The sequence below is a fragment of the Thunnus maccoyii genome, chromosome 22 (assembly GCF_910596095.1).
Source record: "Thunnus maccoyii chromosome 22, fThuMac1.1, whole genome shotgun sequence".
In the NCBI taxonomy this organism is placed as follows: Eukaryota; Metazoa; Chordata; class Actinopteri; order Scombriformes; family Scombridae; genus Thunnus; species Thunnus maccoyii.
Window position 1 is genome coordinate 13,327,964 of NC_056554.1, and position 27,003 is coordinate 13,354,966.

Below are 27,003 nucleotides of genomic sequence, written 5' to 3' on the forward strand. Positions count from 1 at the left end.
ATGACTATTTTATTTGACTATGGTCGCTGGTGCAACCTTCACATTTCACACTATGGAGCTGCCAATAAACAGAGTTGGTTTCTCAGTGGGTGTGTCACTGAGTGGGGAGAAACTGTTAGAAACGTGAACTGGTTGGTGGTGAACCATGGGCTTCTGCTTAGGGCTATGTGTCCGTCCGACAGTCACCCAGCCACCCTGGCTTCCCGGCTGCTCAGGAACTACCGGGGGAGTAGGAGTTACGCTAGGTCAGCCCGCACTGGCTACTAGGGGCTGGCTAACTACACTAACTAATGATTGGTTTTCCATGGTGCGGAGCCACGCTTACAATTCATTAAGCCTCGCCTCCAACACTACAAATAAACTATATTTTTACATGCACCATTATCACTAAAGGAGGCAGAGGAATAGCTTAAAATATGACACACCAAGCAAAAGAGAATGCCATTTATTGGCCAGGCATGGAAAAGGAGATACGGGGGTTTCAAGCTGAGTGTATTGTCTGAAGCCTACAGAGAGAAAGGGCTGAACCACAAGCCTCACTCAAACCTGTTGAGGTATCTAACTCCTTAGAGGTAGTAGCCCTTGATTTCCTTTCTTTGAGTGGACCCAGTGACATTCACCAGAACTCCTAGCAGGTTAACCGCGTCCACCTAAAATTTGGTCAGCCATGTTGTATGACATTGATGATGCTAAATGGAGAAGCTTTTGAGTTTTTATCAAAAACCATTGCCATGGTGATACATTATTGGAAACAGGAAACTGTATTTGAGGGGCTAGGGATACTTGAAAACTCAGGAAACTGGGCACATATCAGAAGTGGTGTATTTACTTGTCTGATATGGGTCTTGGGCTTGGGTGTGGCAAAATGACTTAAGGGCGCCCCCTTGAAAATTTCAAAGTCAAAGCCCCCACCTTTAAGTTTGACAATGAACGAAATTTAGTAGGCACATGTACCATGTCCAGACGCACAAAAAAGCCCCTTGGAGCCATACTTAAGTCCAACAGGAAGTCAGCCATTTTGAATTTACTTTGCAATTTTTTCAGTTTTTGCCATTTGCAGATGTATTTGTATGTTGTATTTTAACAAACTCCTCCTAGAGATTTAACCCGAGTGACATCAAATTTGGTTGGTGTCATCTAAAGAGCTTTGCAATGTTAAATTGTGGGGCTTTTTAGTTTTCATGGAATGCCCTTGGCATGGTGTGGCGTGGTGGTCAGTTTTTCCCCAAAACATGTTTGGGGCATTAAACAGGAAGTTTACTCAACTTTACACTGTCCAATCTGCCCCAAATTTCTCATGTTTGATAAGAGTCCAGGCCTGAACACATTTATCTGTCAGTATTGATGTTATTTATGAGGCATTATATCATTATAGTCTATTTAAATTGGACTTAAAAATGTTATTTTTCATACATTTGAAAGTGTGATTGTATTTTTATACAAACCTTTTATAGGAACTCCTTTATAGGACTCCTTTGACTTTAAAAGTCAAAACCACATACCTTCAAAAGTGAAACTTAAAGGTAAGAGTAGGAAATACTTACTGAATACAATTTCAGTTAACAGTGGCAGAAGAAGTACTATACCTCACATATACATATACTTTAATTCAATATTTTACTGCATTTGTTAATAATAAAGTTTATACCATAAAGAAAGGACTGTTAAAGTTAATCTAAATGTCAAAAGTTATTTTTAAAAAATGTTGTGTGAAATTACTGATGTGTTAACATGGAAGCAGTGTTTAAAGGTTGTAGCTACTCACAATGAAGAGTAGACCCCTGCTGTTACGGATTTTACAGCAATGACTCCCATTGTTGCTGTCGAGTGAAAATCTCACATGTCCAACTTTGGAGATTACCTTTATTCTCTTCCAGTGTCACATTGCATTTTGGGACAACTCAAAACTCGTAGTTAAAATGGTGCAGTTTCATCACATCAAACATCTGATGTGACAGTAATTCTTAACAGAAAACTCACAAGCCCATATGTATATTGAAATAGTTATTGGTCTCTGTAATTGTTCCCCCTGTTCATACTTGCCCTGAAGTACTGCCAGACTTAAATGTAAGTGATGGGAGTCAAATACTCAGTCCCTGTTTCGTGAAAAAATGCATTGTTAAATTCAACATAAGCTGAGGTTCGATAGCCTGAGTTAGACAAAAGTAGGTACCCTCCACATGTGCAGCTTTTTCAATATTAAATTCCCAAAATAAAGAACTTCAAAACACAAAACAAAACAGACCCAAAATAGTAGAATAAAACGTATACAACACAATTTACTCTAACATTATATTTTAGACATGGACTTTCAGAACTGTATATTTGTTTGGTGGAGAGAAGCTGTGGTGCCTCACTCTGAAAACTGAATACATGACAACGTATGCACATTAGGATTCAAACATATGTATTGTCACGTAATTACCAGTAATCCGCGCAGAACTAGCACCTCTCAAACAAGCTCGAACTTCCTCTGTGGTTTAGTTGGAAAGGAAGTCACACTTGACAACATGCTCTGCAAAGCTCTGAGAAACTCAGACAAAGAAGAAATCTAGAGAAACAGAGGAAGCAAAGCAATAATCTTTATAAACATTGTTACTGTATATGTTTGAAGATTTCTTCATTCTGTCATTTTCCACTAAGTGAAGACTTACTGTATCTTTGATTTGTATAATCGTAATAAATACAAATCTGTCTTTTCAATTTTCAGACTGCTAGGATGTTGCATCCATTGATCTTACTTCTCTTCATGAATGTAATACATTCATCAAAATTAATATTAAATGTTTTTGATTTCCAAAGAATATTATACTCTGCAGTAGCATTAACTTGTGTAATTTTAAAATACCACCTGAATAAGCAGTGCATGAATACACAACTTTTTTTTTCCAGAACAGCTCAACCGAGATTTAACATTTAAAAATTAAAGGACAAAATGTTTTGTAGTGACAATGTGAAAGGGTCTCTTCAGACAAATGTAATGTTTGAAAAGTTGAAAACACTCAGTCCCTTTTCAAGTCTCATTTAGTTTCTCTTCCTGTCCATCTGCAGCTGCTGAGAGAGAACAACAACACTGGATGTGGTTAGAAAAACGCAGGAAGGTCAAAGAGTGAAAAACAGTATATTGAAAGTCACTGACTTCACTTGTAGTGAGAAACTAATATACATATACTGTATATTGGCTGAGGACGTTTTTTATTCCTGATTCAATGATGGCATATTTGTTAGTTTTCTTTTAACTTCTTTGGATTCACAGAAGTTCAGGATGATTCATCTGACTGATGGACAGTCTTTCACAGTTTTGCTTTTCCATCACACCATTATTTATTAAGGCCTGAGTACTGAGTAGTGTGAAGGCCCCATTGTAATGCAAGGAATTATTGTTTTTGTCCAAATTAATCACTTTTTTTTTTTTGAGGGGCTCAAAAAATCATGAAACTTTGCACGTGTCAGAAGTGGTGAACATTTATACGTTTTACGGGTCTTGGGCATTGGTGTGGCAAAATGGCTTGATAGCGCCCCCTATTAAATTTCAAAGTTGAATCCCCCACATTTAGGTTTCACCTAGATGAACCAAATTTGGTAGGCACATGTATCATGTCCAGACTTACAAAGAGCCTCTTGGAGCCAAACCCTTCGCCAAAAAGGAAGTCAGCCATTTTGAATTTACTGTGAACTTTTTGCACAGTTTTTGCCATTAACAGGCATTGTACTTGAACAAACTCCTAGAGAGCTAACCAGAGTGACTTCAGATTTTCACCATGAAACATTACCTATGGTCATTGGTCTGCCAAATAGAATTTCAGAAGGACTGAGATTATTTCTGGATCTGATGTGTGCTCTCATTTGTATTAACACCATCTCAGTCCTGTATCACTACAACATGTTTAGCTGCTTTGGCATGGAGTGTATACGCATCCTATCCCAATAAAAAACGATTTACAACCGGTAACATAAGTGTCACCCCTGCAGACTCCCTGACTGCATGGCAAAGCTTATTCACACTTCCGAGACCCCCTCGGATGATCATAATAGATTTTTTGCAACATGCTTTCCATGATCGATATGAGACACAAATGACGAAATTGTGTTTGTAAAACACCTTTTTTATTCACACAAACACATAAATACGTTGTTGTTGACAAAAAATAGTAACAATTAACTAGTTACATGCATGAATAAAAAAGAGTTGATCATAATACAAGAATTAAGATAATAAAAAATGTAAAATTATCAGCAGTTATCTCGGGAATACATTCATCTCTGCGTTTCAAAGTTAATTTTTTCTTTCTTTTACCCATCATCAATTTACTGCTTTCCAGGACTCGGTAATCATACGTAATCGTTGCACAAACTTTAAGAAAGTCTTCACCAACCAGAGTGTCATACATTTCTCTGACTTTATCATTGATGTTTTCAGGCTGTTTCAGTTCATGTAACATCGTCTCTGCAGCACCTTGAACCCTGGTTTCAGCACCAAAGACTCTGTTTGAATGTAGGAAGCGAGAGATGGCAGGGATGAAGCGGTCGGTCTAGAGCCTCTTTATAACCTGGTCAAAATGACTCTCATAAAAATACCTGGGAATCCCCTTTAGGCACTTGTGGTGTTTCTGGCTGGAGCGATTGATCTGTCATCCGTAGCACTGCTCCTCCCAATACTTGTGCAAAACATTGTTAAGCACATGGATGACACTGATTTTAACGCCATCTACAAACTTCTCAGGCAGCGCTCCAGCAGGGTAGTCGACGACCTGTTCTGGCAGTTGTTCTCTGCCACAGTTAGACAATGTTTTGTCACACAGACATGCACGTGAACAATATGGAAAATAATACACAGTATCTACCACTCGTAAAAAGTAGTCGCCATGCCTGACAATTTTCGGCCTAAACATTCCTTGAGATAATTCATTATACATATAAACCAAGTATACACCAAATGTTTGCTATTAACTTGTGTTGTTGATAACAGTATGCCGATTTGTAGATGCGCTTACAATCAGTACATTTCACTGTTTTGCTTGGGTACTGATGATACTGTGTGAAGCAGAAATTACAGCGATGCTTGCAATTGTGGAGTAGAGGAGTTTCATACGTACTGTAGCAGTACTGACAGACATGGGAAGCCCCCAAAAAAGTCCAATAAATAAATAAAGCCAAATTGTCTGTGCTTGTGGTGTGTGGTGTGTCTAGAAACATTGCAGACGTTTACGCCCAGTAGGATGATGAAAGATTATAATCTTGACATTTAAGTACTTTTCAAATTTGGTGACATCAGTGAATGATAACGTTGCATGTGGTCAAACCATACAGCGTTGTGCAGCTGTTGCGTGTAATCCAGTTTTTCTTAGTCAGACATGGCAGCATCAGCAGAGTGTACAAGGAATAAACAGATACACAGGTTGTTGTCTTCAACACCATTGTTAGAACTGTACAGAAACCGCACTTTCTTTGACAAAATCTCATCATATGGCACGCTACCCAACTTAAGACGAGCACCACCACTTCTATCCTGTGCAACCATAACAAGAAACTCCAATTCATCATCCGATGTAGAAGTGTCATTACTCTGTAAACCTGAGCCATTTCCTCCATAAACAGGTCCACATTGTAATCGTTACAATGGTCTGTACGTCACTGGCCAGGGATGGCCCTCTGTGAGGTCTCTAGTGCCTGATCGATAACACCAGCCAGCCTCTCTCTGACCCTAACAGGCACCTGCTCTGGATTATCCACTCCAATGTCTCTAAAATCGACACACTGGCGCAATTCTATGGCATTAAAAGCTGGTATGTCCCTAACCTGAACCTGTCCTCCACCAGACCTCCACTGTACAAAGCCATGATAAATTAGTGACTGATTTTTATGAGCCAAGCTACTGTTGCTGACAAGATTCCTCCCGACTTCTAAAACTGACTAATATGGTGCATATCTGGTTTGTATGTGTAATGAATTTTGTAAATGTATCTCCCAGTTTTTTTAAGTTATCTAATAAGATGTTTTTGTAATCGTGGTTTGATTTAATGGTACTTTCAACTGTTGTCTCCTGTTGGCTAAGTCTGGCATCAATTCGGTCAAATCTATCCGTTATCAACCAACGCGGTGACTCCTGCTCACCGGCCTGTGCTTACGACAAGTTGTCTCGTTGATCAGCAGCAGAATTCAGGCAGATCTCATAAAGCATCAACCTCGGTCAACTCCTGAAGACCTGACTGATCTAATAAAGTATCCTCCTGCCTGAGCCTCATGAGCACTGTGGGCATATGGTTACCTACCTCAGCAAAATCAAATGTAGCAGCAGCTACATCAGACACAGGGATACTAGTGTGAGTCTCTACAACCCCATTAAAATCAATTGCGTCATGCTCTAGAGGGACACTGTTGGCGGCTGTGTGAGTCTCTATAGTGTTATCCAGCAAATCCTGCAAGCCGCCAGGCGATATCCCAGTGACAGATTCACTGGTCCATTCATTTATTAATACACCTTATTAAAAAAGGCTTGGACTTCACCTTGGTGGTTGATCAACGGCTGTGCAGATATTGCTATCTCCTCCTACTCCTTGTGGAGTATTGTGTTCAGCTCCTCTGGGAAACATCTAGATGAAGCATCTACACGTTTCTCATCCACAGGCGCAGGTTGTAACTCACAACTCACAGACCTACACGTACAAACTTAGAAAAATACACCTGTACATACCCTGTGTCCGTGCTTGTCTGGACTGCTTTGTTGAGCCTTCTTTTCTCTGCCCTCTGCTCCCTGATCACCTTTAGCGACAGAGATCTCTTACGCTTAGGCTCATGCAGAGCCTCTGGAACTATACAAACACATGCAGTGTTTCAGTGTAGCAGGTAGATGTATTAAGTAAGAAATAGTTTCCCACTTTAACAAGGATTACTTACTCCTGAAGCGGAGTTTAGCTGACGCACAACCTCTCTATTTTGCGCGCGCATTTCTACACCATTGGTAGAAGACACTAACAGTAGATACAAAATTAGATAAATTAGGCTACAAACATTTACTTTTACGTCTAAAAAAAGGTCTTCTACGGAAAATGTAAAGTGTTAAAACCCTAACCTTCCACATCAATATGAGCTGGAGCAATGTTGTTTAAAAAAGTGTAATACAATTTGAATGACCACTCAACAATATTATTTTTTTTAAAGTATAATTGTAGACTGCTTACCGTTTGGAAGGACCATTCTTGATCGAGGTATCCAAATGTTCACTCAAAAGCGTAGCAAAGAGGGTTGTACGAGCAGCGGTCAAGCCAGAAAAACACAATACTGTCGAAATGACTAAAACGCATCATGTAACAACATCTTCTATATAAAACATGCCCACTAGGTGTGGCTTATCATTTTTCGCACCTATGGATACTCTGGGGATGCAACAGGTAACGCAGGATGGGCATGTAGCAACATGTAGCAACGTGTCGCAACATGTAGCAACAACATCGTCCTGTCCGAGCGCGCTGGCATGAATCCGTCCAGTGCAGCGGTCGTGTCTCTCCACGGGCAGCAAGGTGGTGCTGCGGAGCGCTAACAGCTGGTCTCTGATGTAAACATGGCAGCGCTCCTAGTCCCCGAACACTGTCGTTAACAACGCAAAAACTACTGGTAAGACCACGGCAAATGTAGCAGCTTTGGTCTTCATAGCTGCTGCTGCTGCTGCTAAGAGCTGCTGCGGTCACTTGGGAGGGGGGGATACACGCGCATTTTCACACACACGCGTAAAAAGTGTGGGGTATATCCTACTGTTTGCTGCTCTCACAGCATGAATTTACCCAACACTCAATTTTAGAAGATTTGGAAATACAGCCTGCTTTATAAGAGAAATAATGGTCCCAAAAGTCAAAATTTAATATTTTTGCCGGCTACCATGCAGGTTCATTTCAGGTGTCAACCTCACAACCAAAATAAATAAATTCCTTTTGTATAGACAATAATGAAATAAAGCAAAAATAATAAACAAAATATCTGAATAATGGACAAAAAATTAGAATGTATTTTCCAGTATATTCTTCATCTGTAACGTCTCCATGAAATTTGGTGTCCCAAATATTTTTAGGTCGCAACATTCTTGTAACTGTTTTTATTAATTCCTTGTTTATTGTGTAGTTATGTTATTTCTGTCTGCTGATTGTGTTCCTGTCTTATGAATGTTTCTTGTTCTCAGGTCTCTTTTTTGGAAAACAATTATGTTCAGTTATGGTCGATCATGATCAACGATTATAGATCATAAATTCCATTGAAAACCACACATCAGTCATAAAAAAATGTTTAAATCTATTGCATTATTTAAAACCTGGACAAAGTTGCGTGTGTGTCTATTCTGTGTTGCTGTCGCTGTGTGAGTGTGTGTCCCACGGCTCCACCTCCACAGTTGGGTGTCTGACCTTCGTCTATACCAACTGTTTCCAGTCAAATAACCATTCCGTGTGAGAACACCTTTTGGTTGGACAATTTCCAGGTGCCATGGGACAAAATGTCTCAAAAGAGCCATTGATGGTGAAAGTCACTGTCGATTCCATGAGAGAACACTCCTTGAAACCGACACGCAAAGACTGCACAGCAGTGGCAAAAGCTATAACCCAGAAGTATCCAGACAGTTTTTTAGATAAAACTGAAGAGGGAGAAATAATTGGATGTGAATACTTCAGTTTACTGAGTTAGCTCAAGACCAGAAATGAGTATGTCAACAGAGGCAACACACTCTCCCGTCTGAGGAAGCTCTAACTCTCAGACAAGTGATGATCACCAGCCGTCAGCTGCCAAATGTGCTAGAATTGACAGTTATGGATGTATTAGTTGGCAGCCACAGGAGTATCCAGAGGGGGAAACATCAGCATCACTTGAAGAGAAGAGGAAAGAGATGGTGGATATATTCAGTCGAGAGGGGCTAAGGGCAACTGAGAGAGGGAGAGTAAAGGAGCTAATGACAATCACATATACAAAACAGCTAGAGGACATAAATGCAAACCCACCCCCCAGCATTCTGGACATAAGTCATCATTTCTCCTGTCTTGGAAGTTCTTACTCTCCAACTTCACCACCCTCACTGGTGTTGAACTTTACTCCAGACTGAATGTAAGCTGATGTAAGTTTTTTGCCACTATTTGCCCTCTAGAACTCCTGTTGTAAAGGGTAATTATTTGTTGTGGCCACTTGGCCCTGGCAAAAGTGCAGCAGTTCAACCTCCTCACAGTTCATTTTTTCATCTTGTAGAATAGACACATTGGCGCCATCTTGGGTTTATCAGATGACGGTGCTTTTAAGGCTGATCAAACAGAGAAAATGAATAATTGCAATCTCACTGTTTATTGTGTAGGTATTCTTTAGGTAGGTATTTGTAATAAATGCTCTCTATCTTGCAATCAAATAGGTTTGTATATACATTGTATATATATTGTATTTGCATTTGTCTTCACTCTAACCAGGGGCCTAAAATTTGCATTCATGTTTTTAATGTATTGCTTGTCGGCCTGCACATTATTGACAGATGATCATATTGAGACCAGGCTGAAAAAAGGAAATTACCCTTAAACCTTAGAAGTAAAAACTAATAGTTACAGACTAATTGCTTGGAGTGTTTTTCTGTGCCTTTGTTCATCTAAATTGTAAAACTGAGGTGACTACAATTCCTGCCGATGCTGAGGCCCAGTTCTCCTTTCCCACCATGTGCTAGGTAAAACTCTCTTTCAATAAAAGTAGTCTTTGGAAGATAAATACAATTAAGTGGACACAGCAAATACAGTCCAGTAACTCTTAAAGAAGCTCTGCTTTCTAATTAAAGTATCATTTCAAAGATGTCATGAGGTCCCTTTTTATTAAGCACAGGACAAAAGTGAAGACAGTCTGCAGATGTTACTATATTGTAATTGAATTGTTGTTTTATTTTTGATTATTGCAGGAGATACTGTGTGGTCTGCGAATAAGTGGATGCTGTCCACAAAGGGCTGTGTCGTAACCCCACATTCACCTCCCATGCTGGATTTCATAAATGCCATGGCTGTCTTGTTCACCAGTTTCTATGTGTTTAATATAGAATATCAGGTGGAGGCAGCAACAACACTGGAGTTTGTTCAGAGGTATCGCTTTATAACATTGACCCAGTGAAGTCACAAAACTTGCATGCAGGTGGCATTTTTTTATTATTTTGATGGCTTTCTCCTTAAGCCTTTAGAAACATTTAGGTTAACATGTTCAAATTACTAGGGCCATATGACGTTCTAACTACTAAACTACAAAAATTAAGGGAAAAACATACTTTAACATTTCTTAGCAGTGAAAGAATATTAATTTGTGCCCTAAGACTAAAACACAGAATCATACTGACAGGAGAGAAATGTAAAAATATATTTACATGGACAATCAATTCATGTCCATTAAAGGCATATACTAATGTCATTAAGTGGAGGAGAATACATCCACCATGAACATTTGTCTGCTGTGGGTTAATACAAGAATAGGACTTCTTAAGATCAAAACTCCAAACAGCATCTAAGTGATTTTTATGTTTTAACAAGTGGGAAGCACTTTGACTTTGTTCTTAAAGTTCATATCCTTTTGACCTATAATTATAAAATAAGAGTTTGATCTTTCTATAAACTTGTTGATCTGCTGTGAGAGGATTCCTGTTAACCTGATGTGCTCATCAAACCAGCCAGGTGATTCTAACCAGCGGGCAGATTTTAATAACCATGTAAAACAATACACACACAAGACATGACTACACTACCCCAGAGTTGAACCTATTATTTATGTATCAGTCACATAATAGCAGATGTTGATCCCATATAAGACAACAAAATATTTTAAGGTGACACAAAGCAAAAACAGTGAAAAAGAAATAAATGACTCATATGAAAGTACAAATCAAAAAATGATCATTATTCCAATGCATTTTGTCATAATTCAGCAACACATATTAACAGGTTCTTGTCTGGAAGCTTTTCACTCTATTTTTCAGCTGTCATTGAGGAGCTGTAGCCCATTTGACCCATGAAAGGTACAACATGTCTGACTTTGTTCTGAAAACTCAAAATATATTTTTGTACTGTTAATTTACTGTAGATGTTGCATTTAAATGCCTTTTCTGCAAAAAAAAAAGAAGCTTTCAAACACCCTTCTTCCTGTCAAAACTGTTCTGTCTTGAGCTTGTTTGGTCTCAGCCTTTGTTGCAAAAACTAACATGAAACTATTCATCAGTTTCAAGGAAGTAGACTTCAGTATGTGTGGTTTGTGGGAGGGTATATTTTGTATTTGCCTTTTGCTTGATAAAGAACACTTCTCAGGAAATGGCACCCCTATAGCAACTCTTAGCAGTTTTCAGACTCAGCGCTTGCAGCTTGTATGATCTGACATGTTTCTCCCCTCTGTAGGTTAGACTCACATTGCTAATAATGTCAGAGAGAGACATATCTCAAGGCATCTGCAGACATCAACCCTCAACAGTCATCGTAGGTGAGTGATAGTGATGTGCAAAAGTCATGTATGCTTGTTTTTCACAGTGGCACGTAGGACAGTGTTGACTTTAAAATATGTTCTGTCTGTCTGTCGACAGTATGTTCAAAGGTGATTCTCTGCATCTTGCCCATTGCTGAGATAACAGTTGGTGAGTGACTAGTGTCCATACTTTTATGAATGTACATTCAGATTGTATCTATATTATTTTAACCCCTTAAAAGATAAGACTCGCTTTATTCTATATTTTCATCATTGTCGACAAATCCCACCACAAAAACAGAAAATGTTAGTCCATCTCTCAATACTTTCTGACTTCCCAACCTGTCTATAGGTTATTCTTTCCTATTGAAGACATGAATCTTTTGAAATGGGTCACAAATATATAGTTTCCATGTTTAAAAAAGGCTCAGTAACTTCCTAAAACAGCTGGGCACTAAAGTTTTTTTTAAAAAAAGCTACTCAAACAGAAGTAAATAGTGCAATTTTTGGGGACTACTTTCAGCAGCGGATTAATACACATTTGGTGCTCTAGAATTTACAGCAGCAGGATGTTACCCAGTGCAGGATGTAACTGTGTGACTCAATGATGTGTTTAAAATTATTTTTGGACAATTTAAGTCTGTGACACAGGCGAATAAGATATCACACTTAAGCTACACAGGCAACACTTGTTAGTGGGATCGATTAATTGTTGGTTGTTTTTTTCTTTGTTGACAATAAAAAATATAAAGCATTGCCTGACTTATCCTTTAACATTCAGGTTTCTCTTTATTTATTCCTCTTAAGTATCTTTTTTTAAAATATGTTATTCCACATTGTCTTACAGCATTATACATATTCAGCTTGTGTCAACTTATTATTTTCGTCAAAGCTTTATGATGTCTATACTGTTCTTTATGACTGTGCCATTGATTCTAAGTGAAATATTTGAGATATTTTGTGCATAATTTTATACCCATTTCCCCCACGTTCTGCCTGATATAATTGTTATTTTTAGAAACTACAGTTTAAATAAAGTTCTGTGGGTTTGAACAATGTTTGCATGACTTTATAAGGAGTGGCCCACCAATGAGTCACTGGGGTCAAGGACAATAATAAATGACACCTAATCTTTGTCCATTTGTCTAACAGGAGCATTGTACCAAAATGACTGCCCGAAGCAGCACTTCTTCCCCATCTACTTGGAGGTAATGGGAGTCTTCCATCTGCTGTTGTTAGGGATCTCCTTCCTGCCCTGCTCCAACCAGTTCACAGCCTCGAGCTTAGCCTTTAGTGGCCTGAGCATTCTCCTCTTCTTGTGCTGGTTCATAACCAGTAAGTTCACAGAGCCAAGCAGTTACTGACCACTGCACCACAAGGAGCAATAAAATTTAAGATAAATACATTATATGTAAAGCACCTAATAGATAAAGCATCTAAAACACCAGTATTGCTCATTGTTCACTGAATGAATACTTGGTTGTTCATCCCCACAAGATCAAAGCGTTCTCTTCAGGCTTATAGTGGGACCAAGCAGCAAGCTCCAGTTCTGGAAAGTGAAGCCAGTGCGGAAGTGCCTTAAACCTGCATTCTTTCTAATGGCCAGCAGGGGGCAACTCCAATGGTTGCAAAAAGTAGTCCATTTTTATAGAAGTCTATAAGAAAATGACCTTTCTTCTCATTTGATTTGTTACCTCAGTAAACATTTTCCCAATTAATTTATGGTCTTTATAACTAGTTTCAAGTCTTCCTCAATACAGTATGATGTTCATTTAGTAAATTATGGTCCCATTTAGAGTAAAATAGACGATAAAGCAGGGTATGCTTTAGAGCATGGCTACCTTGTGATTGACAAGCCGCTACCACGGTGACAACATTGGTTACATACGTTACGTATCATAACCCCAGATTAAGATAGGAGTATTGGTGTAGCTATCACTATTTCAGTGTGTTTTCAGTTCATGAAAGTTAATTATAACATTTTGTTCGCCTAAAAGTCTTGTTCAGCGTTTGGTTGTAGTAAAAGACCCTCTAAGGAGTCAGCTGTTCAGTTTTTCCGGTAAGTACATTTAATTTTAAGCCTGTTTTTCGCTAGCTATTAGCATTAGCATTAGCATTATCACAGTAAACCATAGACTATGAATGCACCATGCTAACCAAGCTAGCAGCTAGTGTTATGGTCAGCTCCACCCTCTTGACCAAATATTGTCACTTTTTGCTCCAAAAATACAAGATGGCAACAGTCAAAATGCCAAACTCAAGGCTTCAAAATGGGAGTCCACAAACCAGTGGGTGACGTCACGGTAGCTACGTCCATTATTTTTTTTCAGTCTAGGACATGGATGTATAAAGAGAATTGGATACAGCGTCAGAGGCGGGCCCCAATTCATTCCTATGAAAGTTACTCAGTTGCGCATGAAGCCAAAAAGCCACTTTCTGCTGTATGTTTTCATCTGTACCCAGATGAAAACATACTGAAACATACACGCTCTATGGACCCAACACTTTGTAGAGCTGAAGAGAGCTGTAGCTGGTCATAATTCTCTGTAGGGTTTTGACAATGAGCGATCCTTTTCACATTACACAACATTGTTAATATAAAATTATTGATTAGTGCAGCTTTAAATCCAAGATCTGTAAAGGTGAAACATCCATATGTGAGAAGAACAGAAGTGTAACAGCCCTTCATATACAAACACAGTGTACTTTTTGACTTTTTTGTCTTTAGGTAATGTGTGGATATACTCGATCTATGAACCCAACTTCAATAAGACAATGACAGATGTGGATCCTTACTGCAAAACACTCTACCTGTTTGCCTTCTGGACCGCCAACATGACCTACATCCCATTAGGTCTGTTCATTTGCTGCTGCTACTGTTGCCCCCGTCACCTTCCTAACCAGTTGCAAAGTTATTAAAAGTGGTGGTGCAGTGTGGATTTAATATCATACATATTTTACCTTTGAAACCACAGAAGCTTTCCTACAGGACATAATAATGTAAAATGGCTTTCTGTGATAATAAATTCAAGCACCAGTACCGCATGGTTTATTTGATATCCACCTTTTATCACAGACATATTATAATTTACATACAAAATACAATACTACAATACTACTACAGTACTTTTTTTGTATTTTTCTTTTTTACTTATTTTGAAATTTTATTATACAATAGTATTTTTACTACCACAAAAATATGTGTTTGAATATTTTAATATTTTCTATCATAAAGTTATGTGGTCCACAACTGTTGGGTGGATTTCTATCCATTTTGTACATTTATGTCATTCATGTCATCTATACTTTGTATTTACTGCTAATTAGCAAATGTTAGCCATCAGTGTGTTCCTGCCATCTCCACCCACCTGACTCCAACACCTGCCTGTGCACCTGCTCCTCATTCCCTCATTAGTCACCTATTATAAATCAGCTTTTTTCCCCTCAGTCTTTGCTACCTGCCTGTTAATGACTCATCCTTCCTTTTCTTTGTTTTTGATGGCCAGTTTTTTGTTTGGTTTGGTTTGGTTTGGTTTGGTTTGGTTTACCCTCTCTCATTGCCTGCCTGTTATCGATCTCCTCTTTGAAAATCGACCAAATAAACTCCCTTTTTACTCCAACTGCTCTGTGTCTGAGTCTTGCAATTGGATCCTCACATCTGGGTTCAGAAATCTTACAAAGGTCTCAGTGACTGACTTGACGAAAGGCCTTATTGAGGGAAACGTCAACTGTCGCCATGTTACTTTACACATAATTACTGAAAAAGTGAGAATTCAGGAGAGGAAATATGAATGAATGAGGAAGAGTGTAGATGTATAACTTGTGTTTGGACATTTGGATTCTTTTACGAATTACAATTAATCAAATTTGGGCTCAGAAAGAAGCAAAGAAATCAATTAAAAAGAGAAATATGAACAGTTGAGATTGAAAGTGGAATGTGTGAGCTTAAATGTTGAAATGAGAATTGTATTTCTGTTGAGTAAGAAAATATTAGCCAAGTGTGTGGTTTTAAAAAAACGTTTTTACTACAAAATGTACAGTTAAGTGCCTTTCTGATAAAGTTGGTGAAAAGGGATGAAAATTAACTCTTCTGAGAGCTAAAATTGCTCAACTCACTCTATTCATTCCCTTAATAAATCATTACGCAGGCTTTCTTTTCCCAAACCAGAAGCGTGGGAACCACGGCAAGGCAAAAATAAAACATCTACCACCAAGCAAGATGGGTTTCCGCTATATGAAGTGAAAGCCTCTGATAAAGACCTGGAGAGTTCTGTGCAGTTTCCATTCCAGCCATCCTGGCAGGAAATATGAACAAACATGAACAAACATGCAGATACACAAGATACTGGTCAACAAACACCACACTGTTGTCTTGCTGTCTCCTTTTTACACCCCAAACATTGCCTCGTTGTCTGCATAATAACAGATGATATTCGCATCAAGGCAAAAACATTTACAGTGAGACAATACTGAGCAGAAAATGGTATTTAACAAAAGAAAAAGGTTAATGACTTACAGAAAAAACAAATTTAAATGATCTTCCTCCAGATATTAAAGGAATAGTTTGACATTTTGGGAAATGTGTTTTATTCACGATCTTGCCAAGAGTTAGATGAGCAGATTGATAAGACTCTAATGATTGGACAGTTAATATGAAGCTACAGCCAGCAGCCGGTTAGCTTAGTTTAGCATAAAGACAGGAAAAAAGGGGAAACAGCCAGTCTGCCTCTGTCTGAAGGCAACAAAGTCCTCTTTGAGGCTTTTTTGGAGGAAAGACCTTTAATTAATTGTACCAGATTTTAAATATAAAGGAGCCTACTTCTGCAACAAAATAGATACATCAGTGGTTTACACCAATGGAAAAACAACACCAAACAAATAAACAAAACAAAAAAAAATCTTAAAAATCCCAAGAAGGATGAAAGATTTTTAAAAACATCAATTTTTTTTTTTTTTTTCTTTTTTTGGGGGGGGGGGGGAAGGGGGGATTTAAAGCCAGACTACTTTTTCTGAATGGCAGCCATTGTGGTTATGTGGTGATTTTAACAGCCAAAAGCCGCTTTACTTTCCTCTGTACCCAGAGGAAAACATTGAAACACACAAGCTATATGGACCCAACACTTTGTAGAGCTGCCAGCCATCCTGGCAGGAAATATGAACAAACATGCAGATACACAAGATACTGGTCAACAAACACCACACTGTTGTCTTGCTGTCTCCTTTTTACACCCCAAACATTGCCTCGTTGTCTGCATAATAACAGATGATATTCGCATCAAGGCAAAAACATTTACAGTGAGACAATACTGAGCAGAAAATGGTATTTAACAAAAGAAAAAGGTTAATGACTTACAGAAAAAACAAATTTAAATGATCTTCCTCCAGATATTAAAGGAATAGTTTGACATTTTGGGAAATGTGTTTTATTCACGATCTTGCCAAGAGTTAGATGAGCAGATTGATAAGACTCTAATGATTGGACAGTTAATATGAAGCTACAGCCAGCAGCCGGTTAGCTTAGTTTAGCATAAAGACAGGAAAAAAGGGGAAACAGCCAGTCTGCCTCTGTCTGAAGGCAACAAAGTCCTCTTTGAGGCTTTTTTGGAGGAAAGACCTTTAATTAATTGTACCAGATTTTAAATATAAAGGAGCCTACTTCTGCAACAAAATAGATACATCAGTGGTTTACACCAATGGAAAAACAACACCAAACAAATAAACAAAACAAAAAAAAATCTTAAAAATCCCAAGAAGGATGAAAGATTTTTAAAACATCAATTTTTTTTTTTTTTTTTCTTTTTTTGGGGGGGTGGGGGAAGGGGGGATTTAAAGCCAGACTACTTTTTCTGAATGGCAGCCATTGTGGTTATGTGGTGATTTTAACAGCCAAAAGCCGCTTTACTTTCCTCTGTACCCAGAGGAAAACATTGAAACACACAAGCTATATGGACCCAACACTTTGTAGAGCTGCCAGCCATCCTGGCAGGAAATATGAACAAACATGCAGATACACAAGATACTGGTCAACAAACACCACACTGTTGTCTTGCTGTCTCCTTTTTACACCCCAAACATTGCCTCGTTGTCTGCATAATAACAGATGATATTCGCATCAAGGCAAAAACATTTACAGTGAGACAATACTGAGCAGAAAATGGTATTTAACAAAAGAAAAAGGTTAATGACTTACAGAAAAAACAAATTTAAATGATCTTCCTCCAGATATTAAAGGAATAGTTTGACATTTTGGGAAATGTGTTTTATTCACGATCTTGCCAAGAGTTAGATGAGCAGATTGATAAGACTCTAATGATTGGACAGTTAATATGAAGCTACAGCCAGCAGCCGGTTAGCTTAGTTTAGCATAAAGACAGGAAAAAAGGGGAAACAGCCAGTCTGCCTCTGTCTGAAGGCAACAAAGTCCTCTTTGAGGCTTTTTTGGAGGAAAGACCTTTAATTAATTGTACCAGATTTTAAATATAAAGGAGCCTACTTCTGCAACAAAATAGATACATCAGTGGTTTACACCAATGGAAAAACAACACCAAACAAATAAACAAAACAAAAAAAAATCTTAAAAATCCCAAGAAGGATGAAAGATTTTTAAAACATCAATTTTTTTTTTTTTTTTTCTTTTTTTGGGGGGGTGGGGGAAGGGGGGATTTAAAGCCAGACTACTTTTTCTGAATGGCAGCCATTGTGGTTATGTGGTGATTTTAACAGCCAAAAGCCGCTTTACTTTCCTCTGTACCCAGAGGAAAACATTGAAACACACAAGCTATATGGACCCAACACTTTGTAGAGCTGCCAGCCATCCTGGCAGGAAATATGAACAAACATGCAGATACACAAGATACTGGTCAACAAACACCACACTGTTGTCTTGCTGTCTCCTTTTTACACCCCAAACATTGCCTCGTTGTCTGCATAATAACAGATGATATTCGCATCAAGGCAAAAACATTTACAGTGAGACAATACTGAGCAGAAAATGGTATTTAACAAAAGAAAAAGGTTAATGACTTACAGAAAAAACAAATTTAAATGATCTTCCTCCAGATATTAAAGGAATAGTTTGACATTTTGGGAAATGTGTTTTATTCACGATCTTGCCAAGAGTTAGATGAGCAGATTGATAAGACTCTAATGATTGGACAGTTAATATGAAGCTACAGCCAGCAGCCGGTTAGCTTAGTTTAGCATAAAGACAGGAAAAAAGGGGAAACAGCCAGTCTGCCTCTGTCTGAAGGCAACAAAGTCCTCTTTGAGGCTTTTTTGGAGGAAAGACCTTTAATTAATTGTACCAGATTTTAAATATAAAGGAGCCTACTTCTGCAACAAAATAGATACATCAGTGGTTTACACCAATGGAAAAACAACACCAAACAAATAAACAAAACAAAAAAAAATCTTAAAAATCCCAAGAAGGATGAAAGATTTTTAAAACATCAATTTTTTTTTTTTTTTTTCTTTTTTTGGGGGGGTGGGGGAAGGGGGGATTTAAAGCCAGACTACTTTTTCTGAATGGCAGCCATTGTGGTTATGTGGTGATTTTAACAGCCAAAAGCCGCTTTACTTTCCTCTGTACCCAGAGGAAAACATTGAAACACACAAGCTATATGGACCCAACACTTTGTAGAGCTGCCAGCCATCCTGGCAGGAAATATGAACAAACAGGCAGATACACAAGATACTGGTCAACAAACACCACACTGTTGTCTTGCTGTCTCCTTTTTACACCCCAAACATTGCCTCGTTGTCTGCATAATAACAGATGATATTCGCATCAAGGCAAAAACATTTACAGTGAGACAATACTGAGCAGAAAATGGTATTTAACAAAAGAAAAAGGTTAATGACTTACAGAAAAAACAAATTTAAATGATCTTCCTCCAGATATTAAAGGAATAGTTTGACATTTTGGGAAATGTGTTTTATTCACGATCTTGCCAAGAGTTAGATGAGCAGATTGATAAGACTCTAATGATTGGACAGTTAATATGAAGCTACAGCCAGCAGCCGGTTAGCTTAGTTTAGCATAAAGACAGGAAAAAAGGGGAAACAGCCAGTCTGCCTCTGTCTGAAGGCAACAAAGTCCTCTTTGAGGCTTTTTTGGAGGAAAGACCTTTAATTAATTGTACCAGATTTTAAATATAAAGGAGCCTACTTCTGCAACAAAATAGATACATCAGTGGTTTACACCAATGGAAAAACAACACCAAACAAATAAACAAAACAAAAAAAAATCTTAAAAATCCCAAGAAGGATGAAAGATTTTTAAAACATCAATTTTTTTTTTTTTTTTTTCTTTTTTTGGGGGGGGGGGGGAAGGGGGGATTTAAAGCCAGACTACTTTTTCTGAATGGCAGCCATTGTGGTTATGTGGTGATTTTAACAGCCAAAAGCCGCTTTACTTTCCTCTGTACCCAGAGGAAAACATTGAAACACACAAGCTATATGGACCCAACACTTTGTAGAGCTGCCAGCCATCCTGGCAGGAAATATGAACAAACATGCAGATACACAAGATACTGGTCAACAAACACCACACTGTTGTCTTGCTGTCTCCTTTTTACACCCCAAACATTGCCTCGTTGTCTGCATAATAACAGATGATATTCGCATCAAGGCAAAAACATTTACAGTGAGACAATACTGAGCAGAAAATGGTATTTAACAAAAGAAAAAGGTTAATGACTTACAGAAAAAACAAATTTAAATGATCTTCCTCCAGATATTAAAGGAATAGTTTGACATTTTGGGAAATGTGTTTTATTCACGATCTTGCCAAGAGTTAGATGAGCAGATTGATAAGACTCTAATGATTGGACAGTTAATATGAAGCTACAGCCAGCAGCCGGTTAGCTTAGTTTAGCATAAAGACAGGAAAAAAGGGGAAACAGCCAGTCTGCCTCTGTCTGAAGGCAACAAAGTCCTCTTTGAGGCTTTTTTGGAGGAAAGACCTTTAATTAATTGTACCAGATTTTAAATATAAAGGAGCCTACTTCTGCAACAAAATAGATACATCAGTGGTTTACACCAATGGAAAAACAACACCAAACAAATAAACAAAACAAAAAAAAATCTTAAAAATCCCAAGAAGGATGAAAGATTTTTAAAACATCAATTTTTTTTTTTTTTTTCTTTTTTTGGGGGGGGGGGGGAAGGGGGGATTTAAAGCCAGACTACTTTTTCTGAATGGCAGCCATTGTGGTTATGTGGTGATTTTAACAGCCAAAAGCCGCTTTACTTTCCTCTGTACCCAGAGGAAAACATTGAAACACACAAGCTATATGGACCCAACACTTTGTAGAGCTGCCAGCCATCCTGGCAGGAAATATGAACAAACAGGCAGATACACAAGATACTGGTCAACAAACACCACACTGTTGTCTTGCTGTCTCCTTTTTACACCCCAAACATTGCCTCGTTGTCTGCATAATAACAGATGATATTCGCATCAAGGCAAAAACATTTACAGTGAGACAATACTGAGCAGAAAATGGTATTTAACAAAAGAAAAAGGTTAATGACTTACAGAAAAAACAAATTTAAATGATCTTCCTCCAGATATTAAAGGAATAGTTTGACATTTTGGGAAATGTGTTTTATTCACGATCTTGCCAAGAGTTAGATGAGCAGATTGATAAGACTCTAATGATTGGACAGTTAATATGAAGCTACAGCCAGCAGCCGGTTAGCTTAGTTTAGCATAAAGACAGGAAAAAAGGGGAAACAGCCAGTCTGCCTCTGTCTGAAGGCAACAAAGTCCTCTTTGAGGCTTTTTTGGAGGAAAGACCTTTAATTAATTGTACCAGATTTTAAATATAAAGGAGCCTACTTCTGCAACAAAATAGATACATCAGTGGTTTACACCAATGGAAAAACAACACCAAACAAATAAACAAAACAAAAAAAAATCTTAAAAATCCCAAGAAGGATGAAAGATTTTTAAAACCTCAATTTTTTTTTTTTTTTTTTCTTTTTTTGGGGGGGTGGGGGAAGGGGGGATTTAAAGCCAGACTACTTTTTCTGAATGGCAGCCATTGTGGTTATGTGGTGATTTTAACAGCCAAAAGCCGCTTTACTTTCCTCTGTACCCAGAGGAAAACATTGAAACACACAAGCTATATGGACCCAACACTTTGTAGAGCTGCCAGCCATCCTGGCAGGAAATATGAACAAACATGCAGATACACAAGATACTGGTCAACAAACACCACACTGTTGTCTTGCTGTCTCCTTTTTACACCCCAAACATTGCCTCGTTGTCTGCATAATAACAGATGATATTCGCATCAAGGCAAAAACATTTACAGTGAGACAATACTGAGCAGAAAATGGTATTTAACAAAAGAAAAAGGTTAATGACTTACAGAAAAAACAAATTTAAATGATCTTCCTCCAGATATTAAAGGAATAGTTTGACATTTTGGGAAATGTGTTTTATTCACGATCTTGCCAAGAGTTAGATGAGCAGATTGATAAGACTCTAATGATTGGACAGTTAATATGAAGCTACAGCCAGCAGCCGGTTAGCTTAGTTTAGCATAAAGACAGGAAAAAAGGGGAAACAGCCAGTCTGCCTCTGTCTGAAGGCAACAAAGTCCTCTTTGAGGCTTTTTTGGAGGAAAGACCTTTAATTAATTGTACCAGATTTTAAATATAAAGGAGCCTACTTCTGCAACAAAATAGATACATCAGTGGTTTACACCAATGGAAAAACAACACCAAACAAATAAACAAAACAAAAAAAAATCTTAAAAATCCCAAGAAGGATGAAAGATTTTTAAAACATCAATTTTTTTTTTTTTTTTTCTTTTTTTGGGGGGGTGGGGGAAGGGGGGATTTAAAGCCAGACTACTTTTTCTGAATGGCAGCCATTGTGGTTATGTGGTGATTTTAACAGCCAAAAGCCGCTTTACTTTCCTCTGTACCCAGAGGAAAACATTGAAACACACAAGCTATATGGACCCAACACTTTGTAGAGCTGCCAGCCATCCTGGCAGGAAATATGAACAAACAGGCAGATACACAAGATACTGGTCAACAAACACCACACTGTTGTCTTGCTGTCTCCTTTTTACACCCCAAACATTGCCTCGTTGTCTGCATAATAACAGATGATATTCGCATCAAGGCAAAAACATTTACAGTGAGACAATACTGAGCAGAAAATGGTATTTAACAAAAGAAAAAGGTTAATGACTTACAGAAAAAACAAATTTAAATGATCTTCCTCCAGATATTAAAGGAATAGTTTGACATTTTGGGAAATGTGTTTTATTCACGATCTTGCCAAGAGTTAGATGAGCAGATTGATAAGACTCTAATGATTGGACAGTTAATATGAAGCTACAGCCAGCAGCCGGTTAGCTTAGTTTAGCATAAAGACAGGAAAAAAGGGGAAACAGCCAGTCTGCCTCTGTCTGAAGGCAACAAAGTCCTCTTTGAGGCTTTTTTGGAGGAAAGACCTTTAATTAATTGTACCAGATTTTAAATATAAAGGAGCCTACTTCTGCAACAAAATAGATACATCAGTGGTTTACACCAATGGAAAAACAACACCAAACAAATAAACAAAACAAAAAAAAATCTTAAAAATCCCAAGAAGGATGAAAGATTTTTAAAACATCAATTTTTTTTTTTTTTTTTTCTTTTTTTGGGGGGGTGGGGGAAGGGGGGATTTAAAGCCAGACTACTTTTTCTGAATGGCAGCCATTGTGGTTATGTGGTGATTTTAACAGCCAAAAGCCGCTTTACTTTCCTCTGTACCCAGAGGAAAACATTGAAACACACAAGCTATATGGACCCAACACTTTGTAGAGCTGCCAGCCATCCTGGCAGGAAATATGAACAAACATGCAGATACACAAGATACTGGTCAACAAACACCACACTGTTGTCTTGCTGTCTCCTTTTTACACCCCAAACATTGCCTCGTTGTCTGCATAATAACAGATGATATTCGCATCAAGGCAAAAACATTTACAGTGAGACAATACTGAGCAGAAAATGGTATTTAACAAAAGAAAAAGGTTAATGACTTACAGAAAAAACAAATTTAAATGATCTTCCTCCAGATATTAAAGGAATAGTTTGACATTTTGGGAAATGTGTTTTATTCACGATCTTGCCAAGAGTTAGATGAGCAGATTGATAAGACTCTAATGATTGGACAGTTAATATGAAGCTACAGCCAGCAGCCGGTTAGCTTAGTTTAGCATAAAGACAGGAAAAAAGGGGAAACAGCCAGTCTGCCTCTGTCTGAAGGCAACAAAGTCCTCTTTGAGGCTTTTTTGGAGGAAAGACCTTTAATTAATTGTACCAGATTTTAAATATAAAGGAGCCTACTTCTGCAACAAAATAGATACATCAGTGGTTTACACCAATGGAAAAACAACACCAAACAAATAAACAAAACAAAAAAAAATCTTAAAAATCCCAAGAAGGATGAAAGATTTTTAAAACATCAATTTTTTTTTTTTTTTTCTTTTTTTGGGGGGGTGGGGGAAGGGGGGATTTAAAGCCAGACTACTTTTTCTGAATGGCAGCCATTGTGGTTATGTGGTGATTTTAACAGCCAAAAGCCGCTTTACTTTCCTCTGTACCCAGAGGAAAACATTGAAACACACAAGCTATATGGACCCAACACTTTGTAGAGCTGCCAGCCATCCTGGCAGGAAATATGAACAAACATGCAAATAACAAGATACTGGTCAACAAACACCACACTGTTGTCTTGCTGTCAGGAAACATCTCTTGTTTACACTTTTTATCATCAAGTATATTAAACAGCTGATGTATCCGTCTCTGTTTTCTTTGTCTTTCTGTAAGTTCGATTTATCGGTAAAATGCCAGAGAGTGTCAGACCTCAACACACTGAACTTCCAGCTGTGACAGTGGGTGAGACACAGAGATGTGCAAAATTCTTGCACACTTGCAGTCATAGTTGAATTAATTTAATATCTACAGCCCCTATATTGTCATTGGTCACTGTAACACATTCTGCCTGTCTCTCCTCCAGTATGTAGCGTGCTGATTATGATTATCTTGCTCACTGCTCAGGTGACAGTTGGTAAGTGACTGAAGCATTTACTGTCATAAAGTTGTATTCATGTTGTTTAAATCACTGTTTATTCTGGGACAAGAAAGAAACTACAATTATAATTACTTGATGAGACACGTTATCTTTGTCTTTGTGTCACACAGGAGCACAGTACCAAGATGACTGTCCAAGGCAGCCTTTTATCCCCATCTATTTGCAAGGATTTGTAGCCATCTTCTTCCTCTTGTGGTGGTGCAACAAATGTGACATGTGCAATGTGGTCTGTTACTGCGTGACCGCCGTCTTCTTCTTTTGCTGGTTCATTGCTGGTAAGACAAAAGACTTGAGACTAACCAATACACTAACACAAGCAGGTAGAGTTCCACTAATCAATGTGTCTCTTTTTAGTCAGTCAAACCCAGTGTTCAGCAGCAGCAGACAGCTGCTTTCAGAAAAAATTAAGAAACTCATTATACACTACCTTCTCAGAACCAAAAACCAGACAAAATCAGTGACTAGTGACCAGCAACTTCCTGCAAAGGGACTGAATGCTTTTAATATGTCATTAGTTAAAAGCCACAAGGAAACTTTGCTAATAAATGTGCCACAATACTATCTGTGAGATGTATATTCTTTTTTTCTACAGGTAGTATCGCGATCTACTCCATCTACGAACCCAACTACGACAAGAACACAACACAAGCTGATTCCTACTGCAACAAGACACTCTACCTGTTTGCTTTCTGCAGCACCACCTTGACCTATGTCCTGTTAGGTCTGGTCCTCTTATGCTGTTGCTGTTGTAAGCAACAAAAGCAGGATGATGATACACAAACGCTGTTGCAGGCATAAATAAATTTGGATTGAAATAAAAGAACTCACAAGAATATTGATCTGTGTTTTCATGTCTGCCTGATACACATTTTATCCAGAGTTTAAGATGTGATTTTTATGGAGGATAATTGATGCAAATTATTTAAAATCACCTGATGATGTTTAGGCATTTTTAATTTATTTTACCAATTATTATTATTATTATTATTATTATTAATTGTTTTTATTGCTTTGTTGACTCTTTGGCTCTGCTCCACTAATTTTTTGTAAAGGGAAGTGAAATCCAGAATCAAAGACAGATTCAAGACATTAAACCAGGAAGTCAAGACTTGCGCACACCCACATGCATGCCTACATGCCTCCAACAAAAGCTTTTTCTTTCCATTCAAGTAGGAGATCATCATCAGACGCACAAACAGGTATGATATAATCTCTGATACACTGTCATGTTCTATTTTAATTTAATTATCATTTTCACATGTGCAGAATGTCTTGTATTTTTCTAAGCATTTCATATTGTATTTAAGTTTGTATTTTAAAGTTTTCTGCTAAGATTTTCAAACTCTCCTTTGAGCTTTTTGGGTCATTGTGTTAAACTGTAATGTTACGAATATCAACGTCTTGCTACTAAAACAAAACAAAAAGCAACATAAAAACTGACCCTGACTTTCACGGAAGTTTGCCACAGTACAGTTGTTTGTTTTTTGTCTAATGAACAGCACATTTTGTTTTTATATATACACACACACATTTTATATATTATACATTAATTAATCACCCTTACACTCATCTCTTTTAATTTACCTGACAAATGGTGTAAACAACTGATGTGTCTGTTTTCTTTGTCTTCCTTTCTGAAGGTTAGATTTATCAGAACTAATAATGCCAGGCATTTACGGACATCAAAGCAACTTCTCACTTCCAAAAGTAATAGGTGAGATATTGATGTGTAAAACTGAAATCGTTTTGCAACATATGCATTGTCATAGTCTATTGCCTGTCTTGTTATTAGTCACTCAAACATATTCTGTCTTTCTGTTTTCAGTATATGTCACGGTTGTGATTGTCATTGCTCATACACTAGTTGGTAAGTGACTGATGCATTTACTACCCTAAAGGTGCATTTGTTATTTAAATCAGTATTATGTGGTGGGAAAGAAGTTTTTAAATCAATAAAAGTAAAACATCATTAGTTGATGAGAAAGCTTAAATTGTACTCTTATGTTTGTCTTTGTGTCCCACAGCAGCAGTCTATGGAAATGACTGTCCAAAGGAGCCCTTCATCCCCATCTATTTGTGGGGACATTTATTTGGAGCCGTGATCCTGCTAGCCCTCTTCCAGTCAAATTTGGACGTCTATTTATGTGTGACCGCTGTCTTCTTCATTTGCTGGCTCATCGCTGGTAAGCTGAAAGACTCGAGTTACAGATCAATCAACGCACTAACACAAGCAGTTAGATTTTAACAATGAGTCAAATAACAGGGGAATGTGAAAGATGTTGCTTACAGTGAGAGAATTGACAATTAGCAGAATGTCTCTTTTTAGTCCATTTCCAGCAGCAGCAGGCAGCTGTTTTCATAAAAATTAAACTCATTATACACTACCTGCCCAGCATGAAATGCAGAGACAGACAAAGTCAGCGACTAGCTGGTGAAGAGAGCATGGGCATATACGTGTG

The 27,003-nt window shown here is 37.9% G+C and overlaps 2 protein-coding genes across 2 annotated transcripts; both read left to right on the forward strand.

The window, feature by feature from the left end:
• Positions 1 to 165: 165 nt before the first annotated feature.
• LOC121889907 lies at positions 166 to 15,062 on the forward strand. The gene is made up of 8 exons (XM_042402139.1): positions 166 to 245; positions 8,728 to 9,070; positions 9,901 to 10,085; positions 10,932 to 11,005; positions 11,379 to 11,460; positions 11,561 to 11,611; positions 12,595 to 12,777; positions 14,171 to 15,062. Exons 1-4 carry the CDS (start codon positions 166 to 168, stop codon positions 10,984 to 10,986), a joined length of 663 nt encoding a protein of 220 aa, XP_042258073.1. The 3' UTR covers positions 10,987 to 11,005; positions 11,379 to 11,460; positions 11,561 to 11,611; positions 12,595 to 12,777; positions 14,171 to 15,062.
• Positions 15,063 to 24,204: 9,142 nt separating this feature from the next.
• On the forward strand, positions 24,205 to 25,379 carry LOC121888887 (transmembrane protein 272-like). The gene is made up of 4 exons (XM_042400457.1): positions 24,205 to 24,348; positions 24,470 to 24,520; positions 24,655 to 24,819; positions 25,137 to 25,379. The coding sequence occupies exons 1-4, from the start codon at positions 24,297 to 24,299 to the stop codon at positions 25,340 to 25,342; spliced, it is 474 nt and encodes a 157-aa protein (XP_042256391.1). The 5' UTR covers positions 24,205 to 24,296; the 3' UTR covers positions 25,343 to 25,379.
• The last annotated feature ends 1,624 nt before the right edge of the window (positions 25,380 to 27,003 follow it).

What these genes read in the sequence shown, in the direction of transcription:
- LOC121889907 (XM_042402139.1), top strand. Translation starts at nt 166, where the DNA reads ATGTGTCCGTCCGACAGTCACCCAGCCACCCTGGCTTCCCGGCTGCTC. An exon ending in GGGAGTAGGAGTTACGCTAG is followed by an intron (nt 246 to 8,727) that starts GTCAGCCCGCAC and finishes CGTCTGAGGAAG; the next exon opens with CTCTAACTCTCAGACAAGTG. An exon ending in ACACTGGAGTTTGTTCAGAG is followed by an intron (nt 10,086 to 10,931) that starts GTATCGCTTTAT and finishes ACATATTAACAG; the next exon opens with GTTCTTGTCTGGAAGCTTTT.
- LOC121888887 (XM_042400457.1), top strand. Translation starts at nt 24,297, where the DNA reads ATGCCAGAGAGTGTCAGACCTCAACACACTGAACTTCCAGCTGTGACA. An exon ending in CACTGCTCAGGTGACAGTTG is followed by an intron (nt 24,521 to 24,654) that starts GTAAGTGACTGA and finishes TGTGTCACACAG; the next exon opens with GAGCACAGTACCAAGATGAC. An exon ending in CTTTTGCTGGTTCATTGCTG is followed by an intron (nt 24,820 to 25,136) that starts GTAAGACAAAAG and finishes TTTTTTCTACAG; the next exon opens with GTAGTATCGCGATCTACTCC.